The sequence below is a fragment of the Notothenia rossii genome (assembly GCF_949606895.1).
Source record: "Notothenia rossii genome assembly, chromosome: 6".
Taxonomy (NCBI): domain Eukaryota; kingdom Metazoa; phylum Chordata; class Actinopteri; order Perciformes; family Nototheniidae; genus Notothenia; species Notothenia rossii.
Genome location: NC_136909.1, coordinates 72,501 through 95,000, shown reverse-complemented (window position 1 = coordinate 95,000; position 22,500 = coordinate 72,501). Strand labels below are relative to the sequence as shown.

At 45.3% G+C, this 22,500-nt stretch overlaps 2 protein-coding genes across 11 annotated transcripts in view; both read left to right on the top strand.

The window, feature by feature from the left end:
- LOC307044298 (formin-binding protein 1-like) overlaps positions 1-18,013 on the top strand; it is a 45,016-nt gene extending 27,003 nt beyond the window's left edge. For 8 of the 10 annotated variants that reach the window (XM_079689383.1, XM_079689382.1, XM_079689381.1 and 5 more), the window contains 4 exons: positions 1-78; positions 5,487-5,623; positions 11,591-11,749; positions 12,378-15,350. The exon at positions 1-78 is cut by the window's left edge and continues 68 nt beyond it. In XM_079689383.1, the coding sequence (XP_079545509.1) occupies positions 1-78; positions 5,487-5,623; positions 11,591-11,749; positions 12,378-12,406 (403 nt within the window). In that variant the 3' untranslated portion in view covers positions 12,407-15,350. Of the gene's footprint in view, positions 79-5,486; positions 5,624-11,590; positions 11,750-12,377; positions 15,351-15,382; positions 15,488-17,751 lie in introns of those variants that run through there. The other 2 variants (XM_079689379.1, XM_079689378.1) reach the window with 2 other exon arrangements.
- Positions 18,014-19,597: 1,584 nt separating this feature from the next.
- Positions 19,598-22,500, top strand: part of LOC307044300 (noelin-like) — a 12,507-nt gene continuing 9,604 nt past the window's right edge. Inside the window, exon 1 of the mRNA XM_079689387.1 lies at positions 19,598-20,072. Coding sequence (XP_079545513.1) covers positions 20,007-20,072 — 66 coding nt within the window. The 5' untranslated portion in view covers positions 19,598-20,006. The remainder of the gene's footprint in view (positions 20,073-22,500) is intronic.

Genomic DNA, 22,500 nt, shown 5'->3' with positions numbered 1-22,500 from the left:
GTCAAATTCCCAGGTAACAACGCCGGGCAGCAGCAGCCTGAAGCAGCTGGACAACCGCAGTCCAGCCAGCAGAGAGAGGTACTGACCATCTGTGGTACTGAGAGGTACTGACCATCTGTGGGAGAGAGAGGTACAGAGAGGTACTGACCATCTGTGGGAGAGAGAGGTACAGAGAGGTACTGACCATCTGTGGGAGAGAGAGGTACAGAGAGGTACTGACCATCTGTGGGAGAGAGAGGTACTGACCATCTGTGGGAGAGAGAGGTACAGAGAGGTACTGACCATCTGTGGGAGAGAGAGGTACTGACCATCTGTGGGAGAGAGAGGTACTGAGAGGTACTGACCATCTGTGGTAGAGAGAGGTACAGAGAGGTACTGACCATCTGTGGGAGAGAGAGGTACTGACCATCTGTGGGAGAGAGAGGTACAGAGAGGTACTGACCATCTGTGGGAGAGAGAGGTACAGAGAGGTACTGACCATATGTGGGAGAGAGAGGTTAAGAGAGGTACTGACCATCTGTGGGAGAGAGAGGTACTGACCATCTGTGGGAGAGAGAGGTACTGACCATCTGTGGTACAGAGAGGTACTGAGAGGTAATGACCATCTGTGGGAGAGAGAGGTACAGAGAGGTACTGACCATCTGTGGGAGAGAGAGGTACTGACCATCTGTGGTAGAGAGAGGTACAGAGAGGTACTGACCATCTGTGGGAGAGAGAGGTACAGAGAGGTACTGACCATCTGTGGGAGAGAGAGGTACTGACCATCTGTGGTAGAGAGAGGTACAGAGAGGTACTGACCATCTGTGGGAGAGAGAGGTACAGAGAGGTACTGACCATCTGTGGGAGAGAGAGGTACAGAGAGGTACTGACCATCTGTGGTAGAGAGAGGTACTGACCATCTGTGGGAGAGAGAGGTACAGAGAGGTACTGACCATCTGTGGGAGAGAGAGGTACTGACCATCTGTGGGAGAGAGAGGTACAGAGAGGTACTGACCATCTGTGGTAGAGAGAGGTACTGACCATCTGTGGTAGAGAGAGGTACAGAGAGGTACTGACCATCTGTGGTAGAGAGAGGTACTGACCATCTGTGGTAGAGAGAGGTACAGAGAGGTACTGACCATCTGTGGGAGAGAGAGGTACTGAGAGGTACTGACCATCTGTGGTAGAGAGAGGTAGTGACCATCTGTTGTAGAGAGAGGTACTGACCATCTGTGGTAGAGAGAGGTACTGACCATCTGTGGTAGAGAGAGGTACAGAGAGGTACTGACCATCTGTGGTAGAGAGAGGTACTGACCATCTGTTGTAGAGAGAGGTACAGAGAGGTACTGACCATCTGTGGGAGAGAGAGGTACAGAGAGGTACTGGCCATCTGTGGTAGAGAGAGGTACTGACCATCTGTGGGAGAGAGAGGTACAGAGAGGTACTGACCATCTGTGGTAGAGAGAGGTACAGAGAGGTACTGACCATCTGTGGGAGAGAGAGGTACAGAGAGGTACTGACCATCTGTGGTAGAGAGAGGTACTGACCATCTGTGTGAGAGAGAGGTACAGAGAGGTACTGACCATCTGTGGGAGAGAGAGGTACTGACCATCTGTGGGAGAGAGAGGTACTGAGAGGTACTGACCATCTGTGGTAGAGAGAGGTACAGAGAGGTACTGACCATCTGTGGGAGAGAGAGGTACTGACCATCTGTGGGAGAGAGAGGTACAGAGAGGTACTGACCATCTGTGGGAGAGAGAGGTACAGAGAGGTACTGACCATATGTGGGAGAGAGAGGTTAAGAGAGGTACTGACCATCTGTGGGAGAGAGAGGTACTGACCATCTGTGGGAGAGAGAGGTACTGACCATCTGTGGTACAGAGAGGTACTGAGAGGTAATGACCATCTGTGGGAGAGAGAGGTACAGAGAGGTACTGACCATCTGTGGGAGAGAGAGGTACTGACCATCTGTGGTAGAGAGAGGTACAGAGAGGTACTGACCATCTGTGGGAGAGAGAGGTACAGAGAGGTACTGACCATCTGTGGGAGAGAGAGGTACTGACCATCTGTGGTAGAGAGAGGTACAGAGAGGTACTGACCATCTGTGGGAGAGAGAGGTACAGAGAGGTACTGACCATCTGTGGTAGAGAGAGGTACTGACCATCTGTGGGAGAGAGAGGTACAGAGAGGTACTGACCATCTGTGGGAGAGAGAGGTACTGACCATCTGTGGGAGAGAGAGGTACAGAGAGGTACTGACCATCTGTGGTAGAGAGAGGTACTGACCATCTGTGGTAGAGAGAGGTACAGAGAGGTACTGACCATCTGTGGTAGAGAGAGGTACTGACCATCTGTGGTAGAGAGAGGTACAGAGAGGTACTGACCATCTGTGGGAGAGAGAGGTACAGAGAGGTACTGACCATCTGTGGGAGAGAGAGGTACTGAGAGGTACTGACCATCTGTGGTAGAGAGAGGTAGTGACCATCTGTTGTACAGAGAGGTACTGACCATCTGTGGTAGAGAGAGGTACTGACCATCTGTGGTAGAGAGAGGTACAGAGAGGTACTGACCATCTGTGGTAGAGAGAGGTACTGACCATCTGTTGTAGAGAGAGGTACAGAGAGGTACTGACCATCTGTGGGAGAGAGAGGTACAGAGAGGTACTGACCATCTGTGGTAGAGAGAGGTACTGACCATCTGTGGGAGAGAGAGGTACAGAGAGGTACTGACCATCTGTGGGAGAGAGAGGTACTGACCATCTGTGGGAGAGAGAGGTACAGAGAGGTACTGACCATCTGTGGTAGAGAGAGGTACTGACCATCTGTGGTAGAGAGAGGTACAGAGAGGTACTGACCATCTGTGGTAGAGAGAGGTACTGACCATCTGTGGTAGAGAGAGGTACAGAGAGGTACTGACCATCTGTGGGAGAGAGAGGTACTGAGAGGTACTGACCATCTGTGGTAGAGAGAGGTAGTGACCATCTGTTGTAGAGAGAGGTACTGACCATCTGTGGTAGAGAGAGGTACTGACCATCTGTGGTAGAGAGAGGTACAGAGAGGTACTGACCATCTGTGGTAGAGAGAGGTACTGACCATCTGTTGTAGAGAGAGGTACAGAGAGGTACTGACCATCTGTGGGAGAGAGAGGTACAGAGAGGTACTGGCCATCTGTGGTAGAGAGAGGTACTGACCATCTGTGGGAGAGAGAGGTACAGAGAGGTACTGACCATCTGTGGTAGAGAGAGGTACAGAGAGGTACTGACCATCTGTGGGAGAGAGAGGTACAGAGAAGTACTGACCATCTGTGGTAGAGAGAGGTACTGACCATCTGTGGGAGAGAGAGGTACAGAGAGGTACTGACCATCTGTGGGAGAGAGAGGTACTGACCATCTGTGGGAGAGAGAGGTACTGAGAGGTACTGACCATCTGTGGTAGAGAGAGGTACAGAGAGGTACTGACCATCTGTGGGAGAGAGAGGTACTGACCATCTGTGGGAGAGAGAGGTACAGAGAGGTACTGACCATCTGTGGGAGAGAGAGGTACAGAGAGGTACTGACCATATGTGGGAGAGAGAGGTTAAGAGAGGTACTGACCATCTGTGGGAGAGAGAGGTACTGACCATCTGTGGGAGAGAGAGGTACTGACCATCTGTGGTACAGAGAGGTACTGAGAGGTAATGACCATCTGTGGGAGAGAGAGGTACAGAGAGGTACTGACCATCTGTGGGAGAGAGAGGTACTGACCATCTGTGGTAGAGAGAGGTACAGAGAGGTACTGACCATCTGTGGGAGAGAGAGGTACAGAGAGGTACTGACCATCTGTGGGAGAGAGAGGTACTGACCATCTGTGGTAGAGAGAGGTACAGAGAGGTACTGACCATCTGTGGGAGAGAGAGGTACAGAGAGGTACTGACCATCTGTGGTAGAGAGAGGTACTGACCATCTGTGGGAGAGAGAGGTACAGAGAGGTACTGACCATCTGTGGGAGAGAGAGGTACTGACCATCTGTGGGAGAGAGAGGTACAGAGAGGTACTGACCATCTGTGGTAGAGAGAGGTACTGACCATCTGTGGTAGAGAGAGGTACAGAGAGGTACTGACCATCTGTGGTAGAGAGAGGTACTGACCATCTGTGGTAGAGAGAGGTACAGAGAGGTACTGACCATCTGTGGGAGAGAGAGGTACTGAGAGGTACTGACCATCTGTGGTAGAGAGAGGTAGTGACCATCTGTTGTAGAGAGAGGTACTGACCATCTGTGGTAGAGAGAGGTACTGACCATCTGTGGTAGAGAGAGGTACAGAGAGGTACTGACCATCTGTGGTAGAGAGAGGTACTGACCATCTGTTGTAGAGAGAGGTACAGAGAGGTACTGACCATCTGTGGGAGAGAGAGGTACAGAGAGGTACTGACCATCTGTGGTAGAGAGAGGTACTGACCATCTGTGGGAGAGAGAGGTACAGAGAGGTACTGACCATCTGTGGGAGAGAGAGGTACAGAGAGGTACTGACCATCTGTGGGAGAGAGAGGTACAGAGAGGTACTGACCATCTGTGGGAGAGAGAGGTACTGACCATCTGTGGGAGAGAGAGGTACTGACCATCTGACATAACACCGGAGCCTCGCTGCGGGGAAGCTTTGGCAGTTCCGAGTTTGTTCTAAGTCTATCTGACTGCTTTCAGATATTTCCGTCATTGTTCAAATAAATCCGTCATAGACTGAAAATATTCAGTTAACGCGACCTCTGCCCGATATGTAGCGCAAGTTGTCCGACATGTTGGACAAATATGTACGGCAACCCAAACAGGACATTTGATGTTCCTAATCAAAAGTGCATCATTATCTGACCCTTGCAGAGAAACTCCAAAGCTGGGAAAGACCTTCGAGATTTAGCAATAATTGTCATATAAGAAAAATACTGATCTAATAACAGAGTTTAGTTCTTGATTCAACTTTTTTTATCTTATGTCAGTTCCCTTTTCCAGGAATGTCAATGCAGTCCAGTTGTCCCCATCCACCGGTCCACAGACTGGTACTGGTGGTGATTTGGTACCGGGCCGAACAAAAAGATTGAATAAATAATGAAAGATGTTGTATTTTGAAAAGTGAGAAGATACATCTGTCTCAGTCATGTGATGCTTCATAAAGGAAGCTTGCAGCAGGTAGCCTTAAAGTGTGTTTCAGACAACCCTCTGCAGGACAGGGGATACTGAGGTCGCCAGGAAGGAAAACCCTGCTTACATTTCCACATGGACTGGACATAAGAGACATACTACAGGTGTCATTGTCTCCATTAGCTCTAGATTGGACCAGCTCGTTGCAGAACCTCAAGCTCAGGGCTCCCACACCTTCTGCACTTCATATTTGTTTTTATGCCGGTCATATCATTTTATTTTGTCATATTTATCCCCCGACCGCTTGAATGCCAGCCCGTGAAAATATTGTCTAACATGAAACCGCTCCATGGCCCAAAAAAAGTTTAAAATCTTAAACTGTTTGTTTCTCTGTTCTCAGTCCGGACGGCAGCTACACTGAAGATAACAGCGCTGAGCTTCACTTCAAGTCCCGCAGCTCCGAGTTTGATGATGACTTCGATGATGAAGAACCATTACCGAGCATCGGCACCTGCAAGTCCCTCTACCCGTTTCAAGGTACAGTAGATCAGACGTAGCCTCAGTACAGGAGCTGTGCAGGTACACAGTGAGGTCTCCTGTCTGCAGGGTCAGGAGACCACTGTTGCCCCGGTAGGGTACAGGACTTTTGTTCTGAGACCCAAGAGTGAGTCAGGACATGTCGTCAGGAACAAAAAGTCAGAGAGAAACGAGAAAAGTTAGGGACAGAAGACGACCCAGGTCATTAACACACTGTACCCGGGTCATTAACACACTGTACCCGGGTCATTAACACACTGTACCCGGGTCATTAAACACACTGTACCCGGGTCATTAACACACTGTACCCGGGTCATTAACACACTGTACCCGGGTCATTAAACACACTGTACCCGGGTCATTAACACACTGTACCCGGGTCATTAACACACTGTACCCGGGTCATTAAACACACTGTACCCGGGTCATTAAACACACTATACCTGGGTCATTAACACACTGTACCCGGGTCATTAACACACTGTACCTGGGTCATTAAACACACTATACCTGGGTCATGTTGTTTGTTTGTTTGTAGTCTTTATTTAACCAGGTGAAAGCCCCTTCAATCAATCAATCAATCAATGTTTATTTATATAGCCCAATATCACAAATGTTACATTTGTCTCAGTGGACTTCACAGTTTGTACAGAATATCAGTATGACAATACGACACCCTCTGTCCTTAGACCCTCTGTCCTTAGATCCTCTGTCCTTAGACCCTCTGTCCTTAGACCCTCACATCGTACAAGGAAAAACTTCCAGAGAAAACCCCACAGTTTAAAGGGAAAAATGGGAGAAACCTCAGGGAGAGCAACAGAGGAGGGATCCCTCTCCCAGGACGGACAGACGTGCAATAGATGCCGTGTGTAAATTGAAAAGATAATACATTTGCAACATAGGTAGACCAAATGTTTGGAAATGCATGTGTGTATAATAAGAAGATGAATCCACGAGGATATCCATCCAGGACTTATGATCCAGGACCACAGCCACGACTCAAGATCCAGGACTCGCAATCCATGACACAGGACCGCAGGATCATCCATGACTCCGGATCCCGGCGTATATAGACACCAAAAAGAAAGAAATTTGGGGAAGCTGGGTTAATCGGAACATGAGAGTACACAGGTATAGACAGAGAGAAGGAAGAAGTAAGATGTCCCCCGACAAACTAAGCCTATATCAGCAAAACTAGGGGCTGAATCTAATCAGCCCTAACTATAAGCTTTATCAAAAAGGAAGGTCTTAAGCGCACTCTTAAAAACGGATAGGGTGTCTGCCGTCCGAACACAAACTGGAAGCTGATTCCACAAAAGTGGAGCTTGATAAGAAAAGGCTCTGGCTCCCATTGTACATTTAGAGACTCTAGGAACAACCAACAACCCTGCATTCTTGGAACGCAATGCCCTAGTAGGACAGGAGGGTATAATGAGTTCTTTAAGGTAAGATGGCGCCTGCCCATTAAGGGCTTTGTAGGCGAGAAGAAGAATTTTAAATTCTATCCTGTGTTCTATAGGGAGCCAGTGTAAGGCAGCCAGAACAGGAGTAATGTGGTCCCTTTTCCTAACTCTGGTTAGTACACGAGCTGCAGCATTTTGAATGAGCTGAAGCGACTTGACTGACTTCTTGGTACACCCTGATAATAAGGAGTTACAATAATCCAGCCTTGAAGTAACAAATGCATGGACTAGTTTCTCTGCATCGTTTTGAGGCCTTGAGATCAACATTTCTCACATCTCTTTTCCGGAAGTGAGGGACCGCTGGCAAGTTGCTGCCACGCCTCCTCCATTGTCTGTCGATTGTTTTGTGCTGTTTCGTGCTATTTCTGTTGAATGTTGTCTTGTGCAACTGGACTCCAAATCCGTCAGCTACAAACCCGTCTGTCCAATCTAAGATTGTGACGATTAATTTAGCCGTTTAACAATCCGTATACGCGCTAGTGCTACTGTGCTGTCACTCAGTAGCTTGAAGCTAGCCGCGCAGGTACATGGCTCACCGTACTGGACTACTTGGGCTGTGCTCTATTTGACCTGATAGCCTGATCTGGTGCGCCCTGCAAAGCACACCTGTTCGGATCTGTCCGCTGCCATTCTGCCAGCTCTCATGGGTGCAAATATCCCCCTGTGGATTGCTGCCAACACGAAGGCCGCCCCAAACAGGTTAGCTACTACCGGCTAACCTGTCACTCGTCCCCAGCGCCATACGTCTGGTTTCTCCGCCTCGAGAGAAAACCTGCGGCTACAACCAACACGACTACTCGTCTGCCTCAGCAGTGCAGGTTTGTTGCTTCACTTCAAACATTTGGATCATCAAATTGCTGGATTACATTGTTTTTGTTTTTAACTCATCATGTGGATTTTTAAACTGCTCATATGGAGCGCTCTGTGTCTCACGGTAACAAGCACGTCTCTTCCGCTGCGTTACTCTGCAACGGAGCTGCTACGTCTCCGGTCTTACTCCAGGACCCCTCCAGCTCTGCTCGCCCAACACTCTACTATTCTCAAACGACCAAGATACATTCACCGTGGATGTGGACAAATCTTTGAGTACACAAAACACAGCAATAACAAAACAATCCACTCTTTCTGGTCCACTAAGCCACGCCCCCCTCACACTTCCCGTGATGTCAATCACAGTGTGTTATCCCCCCTATCTAAAGCATCCACATACGCACAACTTAACTGTCTGAAACTATGTCTGTTTAACATAAGATCCCTCACCAATAAGGCCCAGCTGGTTTCTGACTTCATTATGGACAACAAGCTTGATTTGTATGCCTCACTGAGACCTGGCAACAGTCTGATGACTTCTCCCAGCTTAATGCAGCTGTCCCTCCGGGTTATGCTTTTATTAGTAAACCCCGTGCCATTGGGAGTGGGGGGGCTTGCTGTGTTTCACCATGAAAACATTAAAGTCATTGCTGTCACTATCCCCCATCACTCCTCTTTTGAATGCTTAGTTGTAAAACTCAATGGCCCCAAACCCATCATCATTATTTCCATCTACAGACCGCCGAAGCCCTCAGCTGTTTTTCTCACTGAATTTTCATCATTACCAACATCTGTATGTGCAATGTCCCCTACTGTTATCCTCTTAGGCAACTTTAACATCCACATTGACGACCCATCCAATGTTTTTGCAAATGATTTAATCTCACTCCTGGACTGCCTCGATATCACACAACATGTCAACCTCCCAACACATAACAAAGGTCACATACTGGACTTACTCTGCTGCACTGGCATCACTCCCATTAACCTTGCTGTCATTGAATTCCCAATTTCTGACCATAAAGCTGTAATTTTTTATATCCATGCCACCCTTTCCAAAGCCAAAAAAAACGGTCCATCACCTTCAGAAACATTAAACACATTAACCCCACATATCTCACCACTCTGATTCATTCCTACCCCAATCCTCCAACATCCACCCACCCTGCTGACCTAGTGAATCACTATAATAACTTTCTCTCCTCTTCCCTCACTGCCCTGGCTACCCTGAAAACTCGCAAAGTTTAATTCACCCACTCCGCCCACTGGTTCACCTCTGAGCTACGTCAGCTCAAAACAACTGGCCGCCGACTGGAGCGGCTGTGCAAGAGCACCGAACTCTCAGTTCACACGCACATGTACTCGGATCACCTTCACCTCTACAAGAACGCGCTTTCCAATGCCAAGTCCTCATATTACTCCAACCTCATCAGCACTGGTAACAACAGAGTTATTTTCTCCACAGTCAGTCACCTACTTCAGCCTCCTCAAACCCTCCTTCCAGATATCTCCATTGACCAATGTACTGACTTTCTGCAATTTTTTCACTCCAAAATTAACACCATTCACCTGGCCTCAGCATGCACCTCCTCAAGTGATCCACCCTGTATGGCTACCACTGGTCCATCACTCATCAGATCCCTCTCCATCTTCACCCCAGCATCGGAACACACCATCTCAGAGCTCATCCGTAAAGCTAAAACCACCACCTGTCAGCTTGATCCTCTTCCCACCACCCTGGTCAAGGCTTGCCTACCAGCCATATCACCCATGATCACTGACATAATTAACTCCTCCCTCACCTCTGGAATTGTACCCACCCCCCTCAAACTGGCTGCAATCACTCCCATCCTCAAAAAACCTGGTACTGACCCAGCCGATCTAAACCACTACAGGCCCATCTCCAACTTACCCTTCATTTGCAAGACCCTTGAGAGGGTGGTTGCCGCACAGCTTCAGTCCCATCTGGACACAAACAACCTCCATGAACCCTTCCAATCTGGTTTCCGCCAAAAACACAGTACTGAAACAGCCCTGGTTAAAATCACCAACGACCTCCTCCGTGCAGCTGACTCCGGACTTCTCACCATCCCCATCCTCCTTCACCTCAGCGCTGCATTCGATACCATCTCTCACCCACTACTCCTGGACCGCCTGGCTGGCATTGGGATCACTGGTGTTGCACTCTCCTGGTTCTCATCATACTTCAGTGACAGACAACAGTTTGTACAACTCTGTAATCACAAGACACAAGAAAGTGTTATTTCACTGGGTGTCCCCCAGGGGTCAGTACTGGGTCCACTCCTGTTCATCAAATAATCTCCTCCCCCTGGGCAAAATCCTCCGTCGTCATGAGGTTAATTTTCACTGCTACGCCGACGACACACAGGTCTACATTTCCTCCAAACCCACCACTGCCCTCCCCCCAACCTCCCTCACCACCTGCCTTGAGGGCATCAGGAGCTGGATGAGCAGGAACCTCCTGAAGCTTAACGGTAGCAGAACTAAGGCCCTGCTCATCAGCACCAAATCCACCCTCACCAATTCACATAACACCCCAGCACCAAACATCATCATCGACGGCTTCCCCATACCATTCGCTGCCCAAGTGAAAAGCCTCGGTGTCATTTTGGACGGCTCCCTCTCATTCGCACCACACATAAAAAACACCACCCGCACTGAAATCCTGGTCCACTCATTCGTCACATCCCGGATTGATTACTGCAATGCACTTCTGACTGGCCTTTCCATCAAGCTCCTCAATAGACTGCAAATAATCCAGAACTCTGCTGTTCAGATCATCACCCGCACCAACTCATCCGACCACGTCACCCCAATTCTCACTCGGCTACACTGGCTTCCTGTACGCTACCGTATTGACTACAAAAACCTTCTACTCATATATAAAGCTCTCTACGACCTTGCCCCCATCTACATCACCGACCTCCTTCAGGAGTACACCCCCTCCCGCACCCTCCGCTCTTCGTCTGTAGGACTTCTCACCGTCCCAAGCTATCGCCTCAAAACCATGGGTGCTCGAGCTTTCAGCTGCTCGGCTCCCAGACTGTGGAACTCCCTGCCACTACACATCCAACAGTCTGATTCCATAACAACATTCAAAACCCAACGCAAAACCCACCTGTTCAAACTGGCATTTTCTTTATAATCTGTACCCTGTGTCCTCTTGTGTGCTTATGTAGTCAATTTCCTGTTGTTTGTCTTGTCTTACCCGGGCTGATACTTCACTAAATCCACTGTTTTAATTGTTCCCTATATTGCCCCTATGCCCTGTAAGGTGTCCTTGGGTGTTATGAAAGGCGTCCCTCAAAATAAATGTATTATTATTATTATTATTATTATTATTATTATTATTATTATTATTATTATTATTATATCTCTTTTTCAAGGGTGACCTGCAGCACATTTGTTACACATGTAACATAAAAAACAACAGAACAACAATAAGGAAGACATACAACATTAATTACAGGGTACAGTTTACAAACTCTATTTACAGTGACAGGTACCATGAGTATAAAACAGCATGTCACACAGCCGAGTTTTAGAAGATGCAGGGGAACCAAAGTGCTCAGTTTTAAACATTTTTGCAGACTGTTCCAAGTTAGTGGAGCTGCACAACTAAAAGCTTTCTTCCCGTCGTGTCTGTATTCATGATCTGATTGATCTGCTGCAGGTCAGAATGAAGGCACTCTGTCGATGGTGGAGGCAGAACTACTTTCTGTTGTGGAAGAAGACAAAGGTGACGGCTGGACAAGAGTACGGAGGAACCTGGAGGAGGAGGGATATGTCCCCACCTCCTACATCAAAGTCTTCCTGGAAAGCAGCGCCAAAGGTGCCATGACATACATATGACCTTAATACCACCTTAATGTGATCTGTATTACCTTAATATGACCTTAATATAACCTGTATTACCTTAATATGACCTTAATATGACCCCTACATGACCTTTACATGAACCTGAAACCTTAAACGGACCTCTACATGACCTCTGAATGTCATCACGTCTATTGCCATGGTTACAGCAGCAGCCCTTCTGGTAACACCTCTCACAGTTAAGCCCCACCCATACCGTCAGTGTCAGACAGAGGCAGCCAATAATTTCAAGCAGATGGTGGGACTTCCTGTTCTACTGTTGGTCCATGAGGCAGGCGTTTAATTAATGAATTAAGATGGAGAATAACGACTTGAACCCAATCTGAATCTCATCTCAGTCGGTCCTCCGGTTCTACCTGCCTTGTGCTCGTGTATAACATATTAAACCCTCCTTATCTTTGGTGTTAAACCCATGAAGCTTCATTATCCATACTCATGAATTCAGCAGTGAGACTGCAGGCAGATGTCTGTCTCACTCTACGATTTCTAACATATCTACCTGTCTGTCTCTCTGTCTTTCCTTATGTATCTGTCTCTCTACCTGTCTCTCTCTCTCTACCTGTCTCTCTGTCTGTGTCCTCTAGGCTTTGTGCAGAGTAGTCGGCTAGTCTAGCCAGTGAGGACGTCCCGCCACAGGAAGTGATGTAAAGGAAAGGTAACAGCTTTTCATTGGAAAGTTAACCTCTGAGATATGTGAGCCAATCAGAGGACAGACTGCTGTCAGTACCTGATGGAGGACTGCGACATCAGCAGGAATTAGACAGATCCCAGAAACAGGTCAAAGACCAGGGATTAGACAGACCCACCTTAATCATTACTCATCATCAGCTCAGATTTTATATTAGTTTGTTTAAATGTGTAACAGAGCTGCAGGATGTAGTACTGTTGTGTTGGTCCCTGAAGGCAGCATCTCCCTGGTCCAATGGGCTTTCTCCATGTGGTTTTGGATAATTGCAGAAAAGAATCAAGTGAAACACACGTTTATGATATTTACAGTTTAAATCAGCAGGATAATCTCCACATATTAACAACACTTTAAGATTTCTGAAAAAAGCTAACTGTAGGCTATAAAGGAACCACAGCCCGGTCACATGACTTCACTTCACCACCGCTAAGCTAAAGGAGGTAAATGTTGGGCTATAAAGGAACTACAGCACGGTCACATGACTTCACGTCACCACCGCTAAGCTAAAGGAGGTAAATGTTGGGCTATAAAGGAACTACAGCACGGTCACATGACTTCACGTCACCACCGCTAAGCTAAAGGAGGTTAATGTTGGGCTATAAAGGAACTACAGCACGGTCACATGACTTCACGTCACCACCGCTAAGCTAAAGGAGGCTAATGTTGGGCTATAAAGGAACTACAGCACGGTCACATGACTTCACGTCACCACCGCTAAGCTAAAGGAGGTTAATGTTGGGCTATAAAGGAACTACAGCACGGTCACATGACTTCACGTCACCACCGCTAAGCTAAAGGAGGCTAATGTTGGGCTATTAAGGAACTACAGCACGTTCACATGACTTCACATCCCCACCACTAAGCTAAAGGCTAATGTTGGGTTATAAAGGAACTACAGCAAGGTCACATAACTTCACGTCACTACCGCTAAGCTAAAGGAGGCTAATGTTGAGCTATAAAGGAACAACAGCACGGTCACATGACTTCCCGTCGCTACCGCTAAGCTAAAGGAGGCTAAAGTTGGGCTATAAAAGAACTTCAGCACGGTCACATGACTGCACATCACCACCGCTAAGCTAAAGGAGGCTAATGCTTGGCTATAAAGGAACTACAGCATGGTCACATGACTTCACGTCACCAGTGGGGTATTTACTGACATATTTTGTGTGGTAGAACAGAACGTTTAAGTCTCTTCAGCTTGTGTTAACCACAGACCATATTTCAGGATAACAACCAAAAACACATTCAGAAACCATTGACTTCCAAACAGGAAGGGATTATCTGCTGACTCTTGGAAGAGTTTTGGGACTCATTCCTGCAGAATGTAAACACACACATTAACGTTTAGTTATAACGGATTCTTTATTCACAAACAGCAGAAAACTCTGATGAAATACTAACTTTTTATCTCATTGTGTTTCAGTTTCTGATTCACTGACTAACTGACATGAGATCAGTTTCACCTTTTTAATTCAAACTGAGAAATCTAAATGTAAAAAATAAATGTTAGTAAAACTGTGTTATTGATCAAACATTATGGAGGATGCTTCCTCCAAATAAAGGACTAAAGGATATGTGTGTGTGATCTGAGGCTTCTGTAGAAACGCTATCAACTCCTTCTCTAGAGATTTCAATTTGTATTGTGTAAATAAATCCTATGCTGTACAGGTGTAGCCCTGCCCCTGTATATCTGCTAACATTAGCCCCACCCCCTGCATACCTGCTGACATTAGCCCCACCCCCTGTCTACCTGCAAACATTAGCCCCTCCCCCTGTATACCTACAAACATTAGCTCCGCCCCTTTTTGCTAACATTAGCCCTGCCCCACACTAACAAGCATGTAATAACCCCACCCCCACATTAAAAGTATGTAATAACCCCACCCCCACATTAAAAGCATTTAATAACCACGCCCCCACATTAATTGCGTGTGTTAGCCCCTCCCACACATTAATTGCGTGTGATAGCCCCTCCCACACATTCATTGCGTGTGTCAGCCCCCCCTCACATTAGCCCTGCCCCTGCATGCTAACATTACCCCCAACCCGCACTAACAAGCATGCATCAGCCTCACCCCCACATAAAGAGGGTGTTAGCCCCGCCCCCAAATAAAGAGGGTGTTAGCCCCGACCCCACATAAATAGGGTGTTAGCCCCGCCCCCACATAAAGAGGATGTTTGCCCCCCCCCCACATAAAGAGGGTGTTAGCCCCACCCCACATAAAGACGATGTTAGCCCCGCCCCCACACAAAGAAGTTCATGGCATGCCCCGACAGAAAGAGGTTCATGGCCAGCCCCCACATAAAGAGAGTGTTAGCCCCGCCCCAACATAAAGAGGATGTTAGCCCCAGCCCACATAAAGAGGGTGTTAGCCCCATGCCACATAAAGAGGGTGTTAGCCCCGCCCCCACATAGAGAGGTTGTTAGCCCCGCCCCCACACAAAGAGGTTCATGGCCCGTCCCCACATAAAGAGGTTTATGGCCCGTCCCCACATAAAGAGGGTGTTTGCCCCGCCCCCTCATAAAGAGGGTGTTAGCCCCGTCCCCACATAAAGAGGTTCATGGCCCGTCACCACATAAAGAGGTGTTAGCTGCGGCCCCACTTAAAGAGGGTGTTAGCCCTGCCCCCACACTATGAGGTTCATGGCCCGCCCCCACACAAAGAGGTTCATGTCCCGTCCCAACATAAAGACGGTGTTAGCCCCGCCCCCACATAAAGAGGGTGTTAGCCCCGCCCCCTGCTTGTTGTTAAATATTTTCTGTGATGTTGAGGAGTTACTAATTTTTTATTTGGACGTGAGACTGCTGATCATGCTTTTCTACAACTTCCTGTATGTTAACCTTTCAAAATAAAGTACGCTATGAATGAAACGGGTTAGTTATTTTGATAATTTCTCCCTCAGATTTCTTCACCAGAACATCAGATAAAGGCCCTTTATGACATCACTATGTGCACCAGAAGGAGCTACTCGGACGGCTGTGGGAACAATAAAGGATTTCTGATCATGTGTCGTTTAATGAAAATGTGTTATTCCTTCACAATAATACAATACTGATTTATTGTATAACATCTTTCAATGTCCATCATCATTATTATTATATATTATTATCATCATAATTATTAGTATTAATATTATTATTATTATTATTATTCGGGCATGAGCACGAAGTGTGCGAAGACCTATTGTTATTCGTAGATTTCATGTTAGTATATGCGCCAATCTTCCAACCTGTTTTTTCGGCCTTTACCACGCCATTCATGCAGCAAAATTTTGCACGGACGTCAGGACCGGTGAAAAATTTGACATTCTGGAGTCGACGGGTTAAAAATGTCCCACATGCTCGCTAGCGACACCTATATGTAAAGCGTTTTTGAAAAATGTACATAGACGCACTGTAACTCAGATGGACCTGAACTTTTGCACACTTACCCGGGTTGACCTGCTCTACATAAAGTCCTCTTTAACCCCTAAGCTCCGCCTACTTTAAAAAAAAATTAGCATAATGTTAAAAAAAGTGCAATATTATATATACCACATCGGTGGAGGGTCACACACATTACAGTAGGAAATGAGCATGTTCAGTTAATACATATGGCCGCCATTAATCAAAACGTATTAGCAAAAAGGTGTGGCTTAGAAAGAAATGCTCATAACTCATCAAGAATGTATCCATTCACCACTGTGTTGGGGAATAGGCACACCAAGGCATTGTCATTTTGGGCTATATGGGGCGCCAAAAAGACCACCAATTTATAAGTCAAGAAGGGATGGACGAAATAAAACATACATACATAGACATACTCTGGGGGTGACTATGAACTGAGACGTAAAGCGTTGCAACGAACGACGAACGTGGGCATGGCCTATACTTTTTTTTTAATATCGCGTTAGCATAAAATGCGCTACGGATGCGCAACTTGGGACACACGTCACAGCCCACAACTTTTTCGAGAATGTAAAAAGAAAACGTGTTTAATTAAAAATAAAAAATGCTCACTAGCGCCCCCTATTGTGCAGTAGTCACATATAGTTTCTCCAAACTACCCAAAACTTGGCACAGACATTCCTCATGGAATTGCGGATATATTTAAAAATGGCTTCCATTATTCCCTCCCACCATAATGTCGGCCATTTTGAAAAATATACGTTTTAAGCGCGTTTTAAGCGCGTTTTAAGCGCGTTTTAAGCGCGTTTTAAGCGCGTTTTCGCACACTTCTCCTAGGGAAATGTTCGGAAAAATTCCAAACCAGGACAAGATCAGCCCATATCCAATGTGATGCTAAATTGCGAATGAGTAGTTGACTGCTCAAACGGGGAGCTCGTAAGCTAACGGAGAATGTACCATTTTTGACACACACACACACACACACACAGACACACACACACACACACACACACACACACACACACACACACACACACAGACACGCACACACACACACACACACACACACACACACACTGTTGGCATTGATGTTGAGTGTTAGTCCAGCAGCTCCCTCTGCTGGCGGCAGAACCCTTTGGAACTTCCTGGATTTCTGCATAGATTGGTCATAAAATGTGTTCTGATCTTCATCTAAGTCACAACAATAGACAAACACAGTCTGCTTAAGCTAAAACAACACAAACAATTATATGTTTTTATTGAACACACCATGTAAACATTCACAGAGCAGGGTGGAAAAAGTATGTGAACCCTTGGATTGAATAACTCGTTGACCCTCCTTTGGCAGCAATAACCTCAACCAAACGTTTCCTATAGTTGAATATCAGACCTGCACAACGGTCAGGAGGAACTTTGGACCATTCCTCTTTACAAAAGTGTTTCAGTTCAGCAATATTCTTGGGATGTCTGGTGTGAATCGCTCTCTTGAGGTCACAGCATCTCAATTGGGTTGAGATCAGGACTCTGACTGGGCCACTCCAGAAGGCCTATTTTCTTCTGTTGAAGCCATTCTGTTGTTGATTTACTTCTGTGCTTTGGGTCGTTGTCCTGTTGCATCACCCATCTTCTGTTGAGCTTCAATTGGTGGACAGATGGTCTTAAGTTTTCCAGCAAAATGTCTTGATCAACTTGAGAATTCATTTTTCCGTGGATGATGGCAATCTGTCCAGGCCCTGAGGCAGCAGCCCCAAACCACGATGCTCCCTCCACCATACTTCACAGTTGGGATGAGGTTTTGATGTTGGTGTGCTGTGCCTTTTTCTCTCCACACATAGCGTTGTGTGTTCCTTCCAAACAACTCAACTTTGGTTTCATCTGTCCACAGAATATTTTGCCAGTAGTGCTGTGGAACATCCAGGTGCTCTTTTGCAAACTTCAAACGTGCAGCAAGGTTTTTTCTGGACAGCAGTGGCTTCCTCCATTTTATGACCAACTTATGCAGAAATTCAGGTAATTCCAAATGGTTCACATACTTTTTCTTGCAACTGTATATGTTATGATGTGAAGCGGTATTTGGTTTCATGAAAAATATCAACTGTTTATTTGTAGATATCTACTAAAGCATACAAATAAAGTGTGTAATGTCGGCCTGTTACTTATATTATTGAGTGATAAATATTATACACACTGTTCTGCTTTCTGCACTGGCATCAGCAGCTGTTCTAACTGTAAATGTCGGCTCGAAATTAAAATAGTTGTATTAAAAACATACATAGCCTAATATCCAGAGGAGATGCGTTTATTGAGTAAACAAACGGTAAAGGGCAGAAAGTCTGCACAACCCACAGCACCACACGCCACGGTTACTGCTCCTCCAGACAGCCTCCGCCATAATCGGTCCTCGACGAGCATTTAGACAAATTCCATTTCCTTCGAGGCGGCGCGCCCACATCCGTTTCCGGGTCGCTGCCGGAGGACCTTGGAGTCCGGGACGCCAACATTTGAGAAATGACTAACGGCTCATTTCGGAAGACTTGCGCGCGTCTGCTTGACGCCGGGACGACCGGCGACCCTCACCGACAGGCGCTCGGACGCGAAGGCCCGCCCACAACTGCTTGCACGTCTGTGTCCGCAGTTTTAATTATTATTATATCAGTGTTATAACAGGAGATGCTTTGAGACATTATTCATTATTATTCATTATTATTCATTATTATTCATTATTATTCATTATTATTCATTATTCTCACTTCTGTCTTCCTGTGACAAAATGTTCCTCATTTCTGCTGAAACCAACAGACTGAGTGTGAATCCTACACACATGCACACACACACACACACACACACACACACACACACACACACACACACACACACACACACACACACACACACACACACACACACACACACACACACACACACACACACAATCATGTTTCCATGACGACGACCTGAGATGAAATGATTAATTTAGGGACATTTTCTCGCCCATCTGCCTCTGTGTGTTCAGAGAGAGGAAGGGGGGGGGCTGCTTGGTGCTAACAGGGTTTCTGCTTACATACCATCAAGACAGTGTACTACCAACCCATACCATTACACTAACCAGTACCATTACTCTAACCGGTACCATTATACTAACCAGTAGCATTATACTAACCAGGACCATTTCCACTAACCAGTACCATTATAATAATGGGACCATTATATTAACCAGTACCATTATACTAACCAGGACCATTATAATAACCAGGACCATTTCCACTAACCAGTACCATTATACTAACCAGTACCATTTTACTCACCAGTACCATTATAATAATGGGACCATTATACTAACCAGTACCATTATACTAACCAGTGGCATTATACTAACCAGGACCATTTCCACTAACCAGTACCATTATACTAACCAGTACCATTATACTAACCAGGACCATTATAATAATGGGACCATTATACTAACCAGTAAAATTATACTAACCAGTAGCATTATACTAACCAGGAACATTTCCACTAACCAGAATCATTATACTCACCAGTACCATTATATTATTATTATTTCTGCATCCTTGTGGTACATTCAACGCAGTTCATTAAGACTAACCTGGAATCAGCTTCATACCGCTGTGGTGACATCAGCTGCTGTGAAGACGCTGGGTGACCATCCTCACATACACACACACACAACACACACACACACACACACACACACACGCACACACACACACACACACACACACACACACACAGACACACACACACACACACAGACACACACACACACACACAGACACATACACACACCAGAGAAGAAAGACAGACAGGAGGGGGGAGGAGGAAGAGCAGGAAGAAGCATATACAACAGACTGTGAGCGGATAGCCTTGAGATAGCTTGCTTAGCAGATAGACTGGTTACAGATAGCCTGGTTACAGATAGACTGGGTACAGATAGACTGGGTACAGATAGACTGGGTACAGATAGATTGGGCACAGATAGACTGGGTACAGATAGCCTGGTTAAAGACAGCCTGTGTAAATATAGCCCGGGTACAGATAGCCTGGTTACAGACAGACTGGGTACAGATAGCCTGGTTAAAGATAGCCTGGCTAAAGATAGCCTGGTGGAGGTGACGGAGGATGGAGTCGGAGGAGAGCCTGCTGAATGTGTTCGTGCTGCTGCTGTTCGGATCTCTGCTCACCGTGGTGAGTACCTTCCTATTTATAGCTGCACCGTCCTGCATTCATATTATATATACTCATATCATTCATAGTATATATACTCGTATACTATATAATTCATAGTATATATACTCATATACTTTATCATTCATAGTATAATTATACTCTACTGTGTGTTTTATTACACTATATTATAATTATATATCTATATTTACAGTCTTTATTTTTTATTTACGCATTATTTGTATATTTCTAAATGTTTTCAGTCCAGTTATTAATGTTCAATAATTGATGAAAAGAGAACATTTATTTAAATATGTTTTTCTCATGAAACAAACTCATCGTATTGCTAACATCACCGTCAATCCCAACATGCACCTCTGCCCCCCCCCCTGCGTGGGAAGTGGGTGATGTAATGTCCGGTACAGCGCGTCCCAGTGGCTCGTTGAATACTCAACATGTTGTGGTTAATGTAATAGAAACATAATGTCTCCTGGTACCATTATTGAAGAGAAACATGCATCCAGAGAATTAGCCTTTTCTTGGGCAAGGTAGCGTTAGGGTTAGGGTTCACAGGGCCGTCCCTGGCCAACTTGGGGCCCCAAGCGACATTGTGAGATGAGGCACCCCACCCCCCCCAACCGACAGGAGTGAATTTTTTCAAAGTACTTTGCAAATATAATTCCTGTTTTTTATTATTATCAACACAGTTAATTTTTAATACAGTGAGGTAAATGGTAAATCTGCGTGTATTTCGTTCAGTATGCGTTTACACGTGAATATGTCTGCATTTCCTGCCAAATACTAGCCTCAAAAAGATTAAAATATAATGAATGCAAATAGACTACCTCTACTAATAATAATAATCATAATCAATTCAATAATATAAATACTATATTGTTTTTATTATAATATAATTGTAAAATAGTCAAGACAAAACATGCTTATGACATGCTTAAAAACGGCGAGACACCCCAGGTGAATAGGGTAATCTTTTTACCTTAACACTAGAACCGCGAGAGGTCGCTGTATACCTAAAACCGCCAATGGGTAAAATGTACCCGCTATTGATTTTCAAGGTACAATGTTCTTTTATTTATCGTACAGAACAGTGAGATTTGATCGCACAGGGATGAAACTTATACCAATATAATCTGTGGACTCTCAGCTTTTCATATGATATAGGTTGTGCAGATAGCATGAAGTATAAAATATCGCTAAGAGTGCTGATTTAAACGCTTGGTGTTAGACTTGTGTTTTGTTTAGGTACACATCTATCTATCTATCTCTCTATCTATCTATAGATCTATCTGTAATGTTCTGTGGACACATAATTGTCTACATAAACAGACGACGCAGACTACTTCTCTCATTCCGAGTGTCCATCTTTATTCAACTGGCATGTAACCTGCACACATGCATTACGTCCTCAACGTGAGCTCAGTCATCCAAGATCTTGTATTCTCCAAGAAGTTACACTATCTATAACTATCTTTCTATATCTCTCTCTATCCATCTACCAATATATCTATCTATCTATCTATCTCTCTCTCTCTCTCTCTCTCTCTCTCTCTCTCTCTCTATCTATAAGGAACCACAGTCGACAAAAGGCGTTGCTATAGCAACACGTCATGTTTACGCTGCATTTTCTATGAGGTAAATATTACCCGCTGGCGGATATAGGTATAAATGTCATTTTTTTTGGCAATTTGTTTAAATCTGACTTCCTATTGACAATTTTTAACAAAAGAGGGTGCTACAAACACACTTTCATGAAAAGTCACGGACTGGGAGACTTTAATATATTATTGAAAAAAAGTTACATACAATCAAAAAACAGCAAATGTAGCCGTTGGCGGTTCTAGTGTTAAAGATATCAGCTAGAAATTTCACTATTTAATTACAATAAGGCAATTGCCCTTTGTATTACAAGTTTTCTGAAATAGCATGTTTAAAGATGCACATGCCGTTATCTCATTAAATATGCGCATATTTTAACACATTTCAGGAACCGAAATCTGAACTTTGGATAAAGCCAGGTTCAAAATTCTTGTTTCATTTAGTAGTCATATTAGAATCTAAGGCTTTTACAGAAGGGATTTTGGATATCTCTTTTTATCACTCCTTAAATCAGAAAATACTGTCAACAGCCCTAAAATATCAATTTTCACCATGTTTTTGGTATACAATATTATATAATTCAGGCTATGAATGATATATGAACAAACCCTTCTGTAAAAGCCTTCATAATATTGATAGGAATATAACTGGAAGGTTTGGTGTATCTACGTGCTACTGAAGTGGACATTTCGGAGAGTAGGAGAAAGAACTCATTTTGAGAAAAGGACCTTTACAGATTGCAGCGAGGCGCTAGCTAAACCCTCCTGCTCTCTGGATGACAGCTTGCGCCTCAACGCACTCCGTGAAGGTATTTCATGTTCGGGGTCATTTC